Below are 12,529 nucleotides of genomic sequence, written 5' to 3'. Positions count from 1 at the left end.
ATAATAATTAACAAAAAAAAACATAATAATTAAAAAACCTTATCAACCTGAACTTGATTTAATGCTTAAATAATACATATTTTGATGTAAATGTACATATAGCCAGTTCTACAACTGCGCGCTGGAATTATTTTCAGTCTTAAAACGCAATCTTGAACCGAACTGGAGTAGTAATACCACAAACTAATTGCCAAGTAGTTTAATGATATTGATACTAATAGGTATCCTAAACAACTGTAAATAATTTGATGCTAATAAGCATCTGAAAAAGCTGTAAATAATTTAGCATTAAATTAGCATTGAATTATTTACTGCTATTTACGCTTATTAGCAATATTATTAAATTAACTGGCAATTTAATTTATAGTGTTACTATCCCAGTTTGGTTTAAAATAAGATTAAAGACATGAAAATAATTTTGGCGTGCAGTTATAGAACTGGATATATATATATATATATATATATATATATATATATATAAATTCATATTAAAATTATTTAAGATCCAGCTCACAGATCAATAAGGTTTTTTCAATACTGTGTATTAATTTTTATTTTTCACTTGCACATTATGATTACGAGAAATATTTTTAATATATGAGATTGATAATATAATAGCATATCTGTTTCATAAAAATATTTTATCGTTCCATGAGAAATTAGATGACATACAGGAACTGAGCTTGCAATATATCAGCCATTTTACCACCATTTATTGCTTGCGATTTATAGGTAATCCAATATATGACATGGGTTATAAATATTCTTTATAATTAATAGCTATATTTTCAAGAAGACACTTCGAAGTCGAATAACGCTTTTGGACGTTATGTTCGGAATTTAAAGAATATAAAATTACACATCAAATGGTGTATCACGTTTAAAACGTCTCCGTGTACTTTCATAATGTTCATAATGCGTGTATCTATCTCGTTGGCTCAAAGAATGATATTTATCGACTCGTAAAAAGTGACGACGAATCGTAATACGACTTAGCTCGCAATCTCTTTCCATTTTGTCCGTGCGCCTCGTTTCACGATATGACGAGCTTTCTTTTCGCAGGCTTTTGTCCGAGAATAGGCTGCGAGAAGTGCACAACAAGATGTTCTCTGGCCTACCGAGCCTTAAAACACTGTAAGTACCTCGTTGGGCAAACGTACCATTTAGCGTTGATAAAACGCTATCGTGCAGTAAACGATTACTCGCATAATTCACTTTACGTAGGAATCTCCATGGTAATTCCATCACATGCGTTATGCCAGGGTCATTCGACGGAATGCCGCACATACGCGCCATGTAAGTTCGTGACTAATTAACGAATCAAATTACAGTAAGATTGTACTGTATAAAAATTGTTATTAAATTTTTTCATATTTTTTGTGTTATATTCTTTTATTTTTTATTATTCTTTATGGAAAATGCAAGCAGTTAAATAGTCGAGGAAATTTATACTAATATATCTTTAAAATAATTATATATCAGCTTTAATAATCAGAGTATAATCTTCGTGTTACTGCCTCCTTATTGTTACTATATCGTTTGATATATTTTTCGGTATCTGCAGTAACATGCAAGGTAACCCACTATCGTGCAACTGCTATCTCGCGTGGTTCGCCGGATGGTTGAGGAAACGAGATATAGCCGGAATCACTGGCCGTTGTCACGATCCACCGCGATTAAAGGATGCCATCATCAAGGATATTCCGCACCATGAATTCAAATGCAACAGTGCGTTTAATACATTATTGTACAATTTTGGTCACTTGTAGCACCTGTATATCTTACTCTCGCAATTTGTACTATTGCGCTTTATGGTTATCGATTGCTATGAATTCAAAATAGAGTACAAATATTCATGTGAAATCGATAGCATTGATTTGCATGTAAATCGATTCGTACGTATACAGAATCGAAATTAATATAACATATTAATTAAATCTGAATTTGCGAGCAACGTATTTCGAGCGTATTTCGTGCCTTTGATTTACGTATCACCTGCACTACGAAAAAAAATTTTCACGAATAAGTTAGTTACTCTCGCTGTGCATCTTTATACGTTTTCACAAACTAATATTTGTAATCTGAATTGCAAATCCTGTTAACGATCTACCAACTATTTTACACCCATCAGACGACAGCGTGGGTTGCCTAGGTGACGATTACTGCCCGCCTCAATGTAATTGCGCGGGTTCGGTGGTGAGATGTTCGAGGTCTCAGCTTACAGAGATTCCACGCGGGATTCCACCGGAAACCACCGAGCTGTATTTGGACGTGAACGACATCAAGACGATCCAACCGGAGAGGTTGAACCACCTGAGGATTCTCACCAGACTGTAAATAAAACACGCGCGCACCTTCCCGTATATCTTTCAAGCGGCTTTCGCCATGTTTAACATCCGCTTCGTTTTCAGGGATCTGAGCAACAACCAGATCGGAATGCTGTCCAATGATACCTTTAGAAATCTTACGAAGCTGTCGCATCTGTAAGTCGAATATTTATTCCGTTACTCCGGAAATTCTCGGGAGATACTTGCGAAACTGTTTATGTAATGTACAACATACGAATCTCTTTTGCAGAATCATTAGTTACAACAAGCTACAGTGTGTACAACGAAATGCTCTCGCGGGATTGAAGAATCTGCGAATAATGTGAGTCTTGTATGCAAATACTCAACTAACGTTATCATGACATATTCTTTTATTGCGAAAATATTTGTTCCTTGAATTTATGTACTAATCACACAATCTGCTATTGTTGATACTCAACATTTTACACGACTAAAATGAAGTTATTTAATATACGTAATTATTTATAATAAATTTATAAGTTAAAAAAATATCATATATTAGAAATCAAATAATCAAACGATTATTCTACTTTAATCTTAAATTTGTCGATTATCAGACCCGATTATCAGACTATAAATTTTTAATTTAAGCTAGTTTTATTTTAATCGAACAAAATGACAAATTAAAATCTTTCTACACTATAATATAAACATATGCACTATAATTTTATTGCTCTTCTCAGTTCACTGCATGGTAATGACATATCGGTCATCCCAGAGGGAGCGTTTGAGGATCTCAAGTCTATAACACATCTGTGAGTATCACTCCATTCGTAAGCTGCACACACTTGATTTTCGATACCAGCCATTTATCGATCACGATGTTTACAGTGCCCTGGGGTCCAACCCGCTTTACTGCGATTGCAGCATGCGATGGTTGGCCGAGTGGGTGAAGAAAGATTATGTGGAGCCTGGCATCGCTAGGTGCATGGAACCTCCTGCGATGAGAGACAAATTGCTTTTGACGACACCGGCTAGTGCCTTTCAATGCAAAAGTAAATATCTCATAAGCGTATATATCGATTGCGGGCAGAATAGCCAAGAGATTCCATCTGCAAATTTCGCTAAATAAATTGCTGTCCGCGAATCGCGTATCAATGCTTTATTGATACAGTAACATAGAAACGTGCGATCGTTTATAATACATCCAATTTTGACTTCAATTCTTATACTTAAATTTTCATTAACATTCATTAATATCGCTCAATAGAATATTTATCATTGAAATCGGAAATATAGATCATGAGATCCTCGACTTTGCTATAAATGGGTCATTGAATATCGATTTTTTTATTAGACATAAGAAGTATTTTTTGTTTTTTAACATTGTTTAGTATACTTCGTAGCCTCTTATAAGAAGTAACAAAAAGAATTCCTCTGGCTGCTTGGCCATTACTGATCCGCAATCGCATACTGGTTGTCGCACGTGACGATGTTTTTGATTTTTCGTAGTACAACGCGACGCAGTCTGTTTAGTTCGTGGTTTTTTGGCCCAACATCACGGTAGAGTACTAAAATTACTCATTAATCGTAGACCTTTCTTCCGCGCAGCCAAGCAGCAGCCAGCCGAAGTCTTGGCCAAGTGCGACCTGTGTTACACCTCGCCATGTGAAAACGGAGGATTTTGCGAGGCGCTTCCGGACCGGCAGTTCCGTTGCAAGTGCACGCCAGGATATCACGGGGACCGGTGTCAGCATAAAATTGACGCGTGCTATGGAAATCCTTGCAGGAACTCCGGAACTTGCAAAGTACTGGAGGAAGGAAGATTCAGGTACTTACTAAGTGCGACAGTCCAACCTTGATCAGAGTAGTAGCTCGTCGGGCTGACTTTAGAGTTGCTCGTCCAGTGGAACCCGTAGAACGTTTGCAATAGCATCGTGCTGTATCTAGACAATATTTGAGATAGACAAAATTTCTGTCGACTTTTGCAATTTTTTTATCTTTTTTTGTACGTTAGTCTTTTTGCTTGAATTTTCATAAATTTTGTTACGAAATTATATCGCGTTTACAAATGTGCGATCAAACTAATAATTTAAAATAAGCCTACCAATTTTTTAATTGCTTTGATTACTGTCTTAAGAGAAGAAATTTCGATCAAGTAAAGGATAACAGTGACAATATAAAATTTGTAACCTTCCGCGAATCAGGTGAAAAATCAACATGTATCATGTGGATGTATCTCATACCTTACGCTATTCATCATAAATATACTATATAGTAATTTAGTGTGATTGGTAACAATGCTTTCTCTCTTTCTCTCTCTTGCATGAAACCGGCAATATGCGTGCGGTACTTTTTAGGAAAATTATAGAAATTTATCTTGTTAAGTCACTCCCCATCTAGTTCACGGAGGGTTAAATATGAAGTTATATATATAGATTAAACGAAGAAAATAGTATAAGTTATTCATTATATAAAGAAAATATAAAGTTATATAAAGATTTATCCTTAAAACAGTAATCTCAGATTCACCAAAAGAGAGAATCCTAATATTGCTGAGTAGTGTTAAAAATATATAGATTTGTACAATTTTATAATTCGAAAGCATTGATTCTCTTTATTATAACAATTTCGTAGATATTATATTAGTAGAACTTGCACGTTGCCAAAATTATTTCACGTGAACCAAATAGTTCCTTGAACATCTTCGTTTGAACATCAAAGTAGATGTAAATATGCACGATATGATTATATATATACATATATAGAACATTGCATCTCGAAGCTTAAATTTGACAATATTACTGAATAAAAAATTGTCTTTCTAAGTTGCTATGATATTTTGACAACTCCGACGCGTCGGGCTGCTTAAAGTGACGCCCGAAGTGGAACACGATCGGAGCATTCGTCAAATTCCAGCTCTCAACACGCGTAATAAACGGGACCCTCTGCACATGAGCCCCGAGGAGTGACGACTGCAGGCTATAAACTGCCGACGGCGCTGTCAATAACCTGCTCATAAGAGAGCGTTACTTGTTGCGATTATCGAAAAATCGAAGAACCGAACTTTTGCACGGAGAGCGTATACATGTCAGATCGATTGCAAGTCTAAAATTCATATTTATTTCTAACGATATTCTGTACAATATTTGTCTTCGTCTTTATTGCTTATATATTAAAGACAATGATAACAATTTAAAATTATAGTAATAATTATACACAAATAGATTTCAATAACGTAATAATTATTTATTTAATATACAAGTTAATTATTTTAAAATTAAATTATATTATATATTTAGCCTACTCTGAATTAAAGAATAGAATTGCATTATGTAACTTATAATTTCTTTTCTAAAGATTAGTGCATCATTCAAATTTTCCAAATTTGTTTTTCCTATCATTCCTCGGTAGAAGCATTTAATTATCAAATACGCGCTATAAACGCGTAGAAATCGAGGAAAGAGAGAAGCAATGTCGGCGGTTTATCACCCGTGGTAAGGTACCTTTGGCGGATCTACCGCGATCGCATGTCAGGCTCAATGTCTCGATTGACGTTCAGTCGGTGTGTGACAGTTGCGACTGCGCCCCCGGGTACAAGGGACTTCGATGTGAAAGCAACGTCGACGACTGTGCCAACAACAGGTGCGCTAACAACGCAACCTGCGTCGACCTCGTACAGGCCTATCGATGCGACTGCACCCCAGGATTCATGGGAGAATACTGCGAGGAGAAGATACCCTTCTGCACAAAGGGTCACGACCCCTGCGAGAACGGAGGTCGATGCGTCGACCACAAGACCCACTACAGCTGCGAATGCCCAGTCGGCTTCACCGGCCTCAATTGTTCCACAAACTTGGATGACTGTGTCGATCATATGTGCCAGGTATGTACGGAACATCTTGAGTTAACTGCATTAGCTACGTGCAGAGAAACCTGATCAGTGAGTGCTTAATTCTTTTTTAATATGATTAGCTGCCTTTAGTTCTTCGCTGAATCTAAGTGTAAAGTCTAATCATATTAGAGAATTATTGAACGCTCTTTATTACTTACACAGCATGACAATTTTCAGAAATATTTTATTGCGTGATTTGAAATATTTTAGAAATTTTCATGAAATATTTTTAAAATATATATTATATATATATATATATATATATATATATATTCAGAAAAAATTTTTTTAATATTCTTTTTCTTACAATATTTATTCAATATTTTTAAAATATTTTTGTGCAAATATTTTAATGCAATATTTTAAAGTGTTTTGCAAATGTTTACAAAATATTTTTGAAATATTTTATTGAAATATTTAAAAAAATATTCACATAAATATTTTACGTTATGTAAGCAGCTTTCTGTTATTTGGCTGCAAATGTAAAATTCTTTAATATAGTCTTGCCCTTTCTTATTAGGTCTAAACGTATAAATCAATCATATTAAAGACTCTTATAACTACAGTTGCAAAACTATTTTTTTGCTGAACAGTTATATTCTATCGATCACGGGCATGCGATCGCCGTGGATTTATTTCTTCCGAACAAAATCACGCGTTGTGCTAGGTATTCTCGGTTTTCTCGTATAACGAAGCCATTGTATATATATATACAGCATATAGTAGCTACGTACTCCCCAGTAACACGACGCTTTATCGCATTAACGTATCGATTGTTATAAATTCCATGCCTTATTGTGTACAATAAATGATTAACAAAATATATAATTTTATGCATTAATAAATGATTATAAACTTTTTGAAATAATACGCACGGCAAAAGTCGGAGTAAATTTTATATTAACCGATGTATTTTTTATTAATGTTTAATCAATGTTATAAGATATTAAATAATTTTATTTTCAGTTATATTTTTAAATATTGTTTTTTCTCTTTGTTGTGATGAACAATATTAATTAAATATCTTTAGACTTTATAATAATGAATTTTGTAAGCACCGCGATAAAGATTTTCATAATATACTTTTAATATACTTTTAAAATTTTATGCACTCTCCCCCCCCTCTCTCTCTCTCTTTAAATAAACAATATTTAAAGTACTGTTGTTGAGTGTAAAATTCATTTAAATAAGTAATTACGTATTGTAGAAGTCGCGTGTACGAGCGTACCTATCTGTATGAGGTCGATGATATCTGTTTCATTTTATACCATAGGAATTTATTTTCTCGTATCGCTTACGGTTGCGACAATCGCAATTAATTTCTGGCTACCGCATTAACAATTCCCTTTTACATTCATAGCGGTTGTAATAATAGTAAGTACTTTTCTTTTTGCATTAAAATATATTCTAATTTTGATAACAAATTTTATAATTCTTATTTTTGAATTGCTTATGCATTACATTTATAGATGGGTTTAATACGCGGATATACATATGTCTCTTTGCATTTCATTTCAGGAAGTATTTCTCGGTTGAATCATTTAACGTAGTATCGATTTAATTCAGTACAGTATCAACATGAAAACTCAAACTTAGCGACATAACTTGACTTGCATGAAAGCCAAACTTTTATTTGACTATCGACTCTTAAATAGAACTCCAACTCAGGCAGATATGATCTTCCGAGAGGAAGAAACTTTACAGTCGCGAAGAGCTACGACCCAGAAGCATAAAGTTGGCGTATGAAATTTTATGCGAAGATTCTTCTTCGCGGTATTATATGCCGGCCAAATTTCATTTGAGTGTTTGCACAGAGTACAGAAACTGGTGTGGAGTTTTCGGCTTTGTGGCGCTAGTTCTAAAGCCACGGTAGTATATCACGTTCCAAGCTTTCTAAGCTTCCGTGAATGGCGCGGAATTGACCTACAGAAGCTGTCTTTCTATGAATTTTCCATCTCCATACATTGGACACATTCTGTAGGGTAACTCCGGTATATACGCTGCACCTATCAAAAATTTAATTTATTAAATATTATTTACTATATGTTTAAAATAAACAAACTATATGTAGAAAGAAACTTTATACTGTCTACTATTATGAAAAAAATTAGAAATCCGAAATATTTATTTTTCATATTAAAAAATAAACTTTTTGAAATTCTTACATTATCGCTGTATATCCCATAGGGATGGAATATATGGCTATTCATAGGGGGAGAGAGGGTATGGCTCATAAAAAATTTACAAATAATGCATACAAATAAGACGTAAAATGACACAATAACTTATAAAATAAATTTATAAGTTTATAAAGTTTTTTATTAAAGAATAAGAAAATGTTAAATATGTATATGAAATAATAAATAATAATTACAATCTTTCTACATATATTGTGTTATGACATGAGGTACATATTTCGTATAATGCGCTTATTGCATTTAGTACACTGAATTCAATCTGCGCACTTTGTATACTTTGGGCATAAATCTCTTAAAAAGGCCGTATATCCCAAACAAGTGGGATATACAAGACAACTAAACAAAGAATACGAAAGCAAAGCACTTGTATTTTACTGTACAACATATTTTACTATTCCACGTATGTATCACGAAATAATCACTAAGTCTTTTACACGCCCTACAGATCATTTTATGTACGTAGATTATAATTTATAGTGGCGTTACTTATAACAAATCTATTCAACTTACAATAATTTTATTAATATTAACAGTAAAAAACTGAAATCATAACACAATATTAATATAACATAAAGGTATGTAACAGAGTAGTTGCGGGAAAATTATCTCCATTCCTTCTATTTTTCCTGACTTCTAGTAAATCTCAGCGCAGCGTATTTGCCGGAGTTACCCTATGCAGTTCAAATAACTTAATACTAACAGTTTGCAATAATACATTTTACATGTAACTTAATTGGAAGACTTATTACTAGTTATCTTGAGCTATTATTAGTTATCTTAATTATAATAATGATTAACATATTTAAATCGTTATATTACATAATAACATTATTTATTTTTTTACATAATAACGTTAAATATCAAATTGCTTCTTGGCTTGAGCAGAATTTTGAATCATTGATAAGATTACCACGTGTAACTCGCAGGGGGGATATATTATTACACATATGTGACTTAAGCTCCAGAATACATGGCCTTTAGTTTGAGACTCTACACCAGGCATGTGAAACTGGCGGACCGCTCGATGATTTGTAACCCTCTGCTAGTAGTTAGTTGCATCCAGTTTGTGCGCGTTCCTATCTTATCCGTAAACTTACTGACATTAATTAGACGATTACATTAGAAATGCATTGACATCAAGATTATTACTTTAGTTTAGCTTCACTTTCATAATGTTTTATTTTACATATAATATTTTTTAAAAATTTCTTGGATTTTAATTAAAAATCATAATTAAAACTTCATTATAAGGCATAATTATAAACATTTTTATAATGTGCTTTTTATGATAATATTATAACGTCGATATTTTTTCTTTTCCATTTTCTTATAAATTTTCTAATCTTGTAAAAAATATTTCGGAGATTTCTTAATGAGAATCTGCCGTTGAAGATGTAACTGTTGAAGCATTGAAAATAGGTGTTAAAGACCTTTTTATCATCGCTATATTTTTCACTCCTGATTTCGAATTTTAATTGCCACTTTTGTAAATTGTAATTCGTTTGTTTCGCAGAACGGTGCTACTTGCATTGACGGCATAAACAATTATGAGTGCAAGTGCGCGGCGGAGTATACAGGGAGATACTGCGAGGCTGCACCCTCGACAGCCATGCTGTATCCACAGACAAGTCCGTGTGCCCACCACGACTGTCAGCACGGTGCCTGTTTTCAGCCAGCTCCTGCCTCCGCCGCGGACTATCTTTGCCAGTGCCATCCCGGCTATACCGGTAAGTAAAAAAAAATCATTGTCTTCTGTTAAATATCTTTAGTAATTGAGAGACGTCTCCCCATATAGAGATTATGTCTCCCAATCAATTTTATTTCAGAATCTGACAATTTTTTACTACCTTTTATCATGTGTGATTCAAGAATTTGCTAATTTAACATGGCGTGACCACTTATCCATCATTTCAGGAAAACGATGCGAGTACCTGACGAGTCTGAGCTTCGTGGACAATAGCTCGCTGGTCGAGCTAGAACCGCTACGCACGAGGCCCGAGGCAAACGTGACCATCATATTCACGACCACGCAGGAAAACGGGGTTCTTCTCTATGATGGACAAAGCGACGGACACATCGCTGTCGAGTTCTTTAATGGGCGGGTCAGGGTTTCGTACGACGTAGGTAATTATCCTACTTCGACGATGTACAGCTACGAGATGGTGGCCGATGGCAAGCCTCACATGGCGGAGCTTCTGGCGATCAAGAAAAATTTTACAATGAGGGTCGACCGGGGTTCCGCCAGGAGCATCATCAACGAGGGTCCGAAAGAGTATCTCAAGCTTGTCACGCCAATGTTCGTCGGTGGCGTAGCGCCAGAAGTTGCTAAAGTCGCATTTACCGACTTTCATCTTAGAAATATTACGAGCTTCCAAGGTAATTTCTTTTACGACACTGAGAAATATCGCTAAGATTAATTAACATTCTTATATTATAACTTTAATAAGTGACATTGACAGAGAAGTGCCGCCATTATGAAAAAATAGAATAGTTTTAATAAATTGCAAAGAAACGTGTTCTTATACCACGACATAGAAATAAATCGAATATTCAATTCTTTATTTTAATTAATTATTTTAAATAATAATTTTCATGAAAGTAAAAAAATTATTGAACTTTAAATTATATATTTAGCAAATTATAAAAAAAGATTGTATAATAATGTTATAACGAAACCATTCGGTTAGGAATATTTCAAAGATTTCACGGATGATTTGTGCTCTACACCACTACTAGTTCCAACACCGATACTCTGCGGTTCCTCTGGGAAACGATAGTTGTCGCAAACTCGGAATATCAGCCACAAATTTGCAACTTGCGGAGACCTCATTTAATATTCGGTTACATTTTTGATGTCCCCCGGCGCAATACTACGATTTACTACGTTTGCATATAGTGTACGAAATAATATGTAGCACGATATGTAACCGAGAGAAACTAGATTTGAAAAGTTTCGCGACAATGCGAAAATTCGTGATCAGACTGCATCATACAGTATAATTTGTATTTTAGTTATATTTGGACTTTCTGTGTTATAAGATAGGGAAGCTGTTTCAACAATGAAAGTATATCGTTGACGTCAATCACTGAAGTTGAGCGTAACGTAGCTTCTTATGAGAATTTATGCAGGCGCGAATGCGTGCTTGCGTCACTTATGTTCTTACTCAATTGCATTGTAACGTTCGGTACACATTCCCATGCCACCACTCTTTATATAGGATAGAGCAAAAGTTTCTTCCTCGCCAGATCCATTAAAAGTTTCCTTGCTTTATCTCAGGCTGCATCTCCGAGATGTGGATCAATCATAAGTTGGTAGACTTCAGCAACGCCGCAAAGATGCATCGCGTTACTCCCGGATGTGCTGCTAGCGAGGAGGAAGCCGATGAAGCGAGAGATATTGTTGAAGCTGAGGGAATTAACAGTAGTGGTAGTAACGAGGAGATCATCCCACAAGAGCACATACCTCGCGAACATTCTGGTATGTTAATATCAGAATTGCTGTAATTGCTGTTTATGCAATGTTAACTTGACTTATTAAGTTAAGAATAGTTGACATTTGAATTTTTTTAATTGAAAATATTTTTAACTATTTACGAATAACATTGGGATGGATTTTTAAGAAAATTTTATGTAAAAAATTTTAACAATTAATTACAATTATAATTAACGTATATAAGTATAAATAATTGAACAACATAATCACTCAACATCTTGCATTTATGAAGTATATTAAATTATATATACTATAAGTATATATAATACAAGAAATTGCACATTAAATTGGATTAAAAAGTAAGAAGAAATTATTCTATTGTAAATTAATTCAAAATTTTTATATATTTTTGATAAAAAAATATGTATTAATTATAGATGTCATTATGCCGGTAAGTGGACTGGTGCCTTCACACGCATGTATCGGACATGAATGCAAAAAAGGATCCCAATGCATACCGTCGCCATATGGTAATAGCTATTCTTGTCGATGTCAAACTGGCTGGCAAGGACGATACTGCGAGAAAGGTGATTCTTCCCTCAATATTATTGTATATAGATTACGAATACATATTTATTATAAAATAAGCTTATTACATTTTCTTTTCAAGACATTCTTTTTATTATTGCAATGTGTGTGTGTGTGTGTGTGTGTG

The 12,529-nt window shown here is 34.2% G+C and overlaps 1 protein-coding gene and 1 long non-coding RNA gene across 6 annotated transcripts in view; one reads left to right on the top strand and one right to left on the bottom strand.

The window, feature by feature from the left end:
* sli (slit guidance ligand) overlaps positions 1–12,529 on the top strand; it is a 354,258-nt gene that overhangs the window by 328,109 nt on the left and 13,620 nt on the right. For all 5 annotated transcript variants that reach the window (XM_011070696.2, XM_011070695.2, XM_087404862.1 and 2 more), the window contains exons 15-28: positions 1,063–1,134; positions 1,225–1,296; positions 1,565–1,728; positions 2,132–2,333; positions 2,412–2,483; positions 2,578–2,649; positions 3,032–3,103; positions 3,180–3,343; positions 3,900–4,119; positions 5,865–6,174; positions 9,895–10,108; positions 10,296–10,757; positions 11,659–11,859; positions 12,252–12,401. In XM_011070696.2, coding sequence (XP_011068998.1) covers positions 1,063–1,134; positions 1,225–1,296; positions 1,565–1,728; positions 2,132–2,333; positions 2,412–2,483; positions 2,578–2,649; positions 3,032–3,103; positions 3,180–3,343; positions 3,900–4,119; positions 5,865–6,174; positions 9,895–10,108; positions 10,296–10,757; positions 11,659–11,859; positions 12,252–12,401 — 2,447 coding nt within the window. The remainder of the gene's footprint in view (positions 1–1,062; positions 1,135–1,224; positions 1,297–1,564; positions 1,729–2,131; positions 2,334–2,411; positions 2,484–2,577; positions 2,650–3,031; positions 3,104–3,179; positions 3,344–3,899; positions 4,120–5,864; positions 6,175–9,894; positions 10,109–10,295; positions 10,758–11,658; positions 11,860–12,251; positions 12,402–12,529) is intronic.
* On the bottom strand, positions 3,621–5,935 carry LOC105154900 (uncharacterized). The gene is made up of 2 exons (XR_847257.2): positions 5,795–5,935; positions 3,621–4,234 (listed from the first exon to the last, which is right to left on the bottom strand). It is a non-coding gene; the product is annotated as an uncharacterized LOC105154900 (long non-coding RNA).

The sequence above is a fragment of the Acromyrmex echinatior genome, chromosome 1 (assembly GCF_024713525.1).
Source record: "Acromyrmex echinatior isolate Ae372 chromosome 1, ASM2471352v2, whole genome shotgun sequence".
Taxonomy (NCBI): domain Eukaryota; kingdom Metazoa; phylum Arthropoda; class Insecta; order Hymenoptera; family Formicidae; genus Acromyrmex; species Acromyrmex echinatior.
Note: the sequence above shows the minus strand (reverse complement) of the source record. Positions and strands in the feature narration are given on the sequence as shown.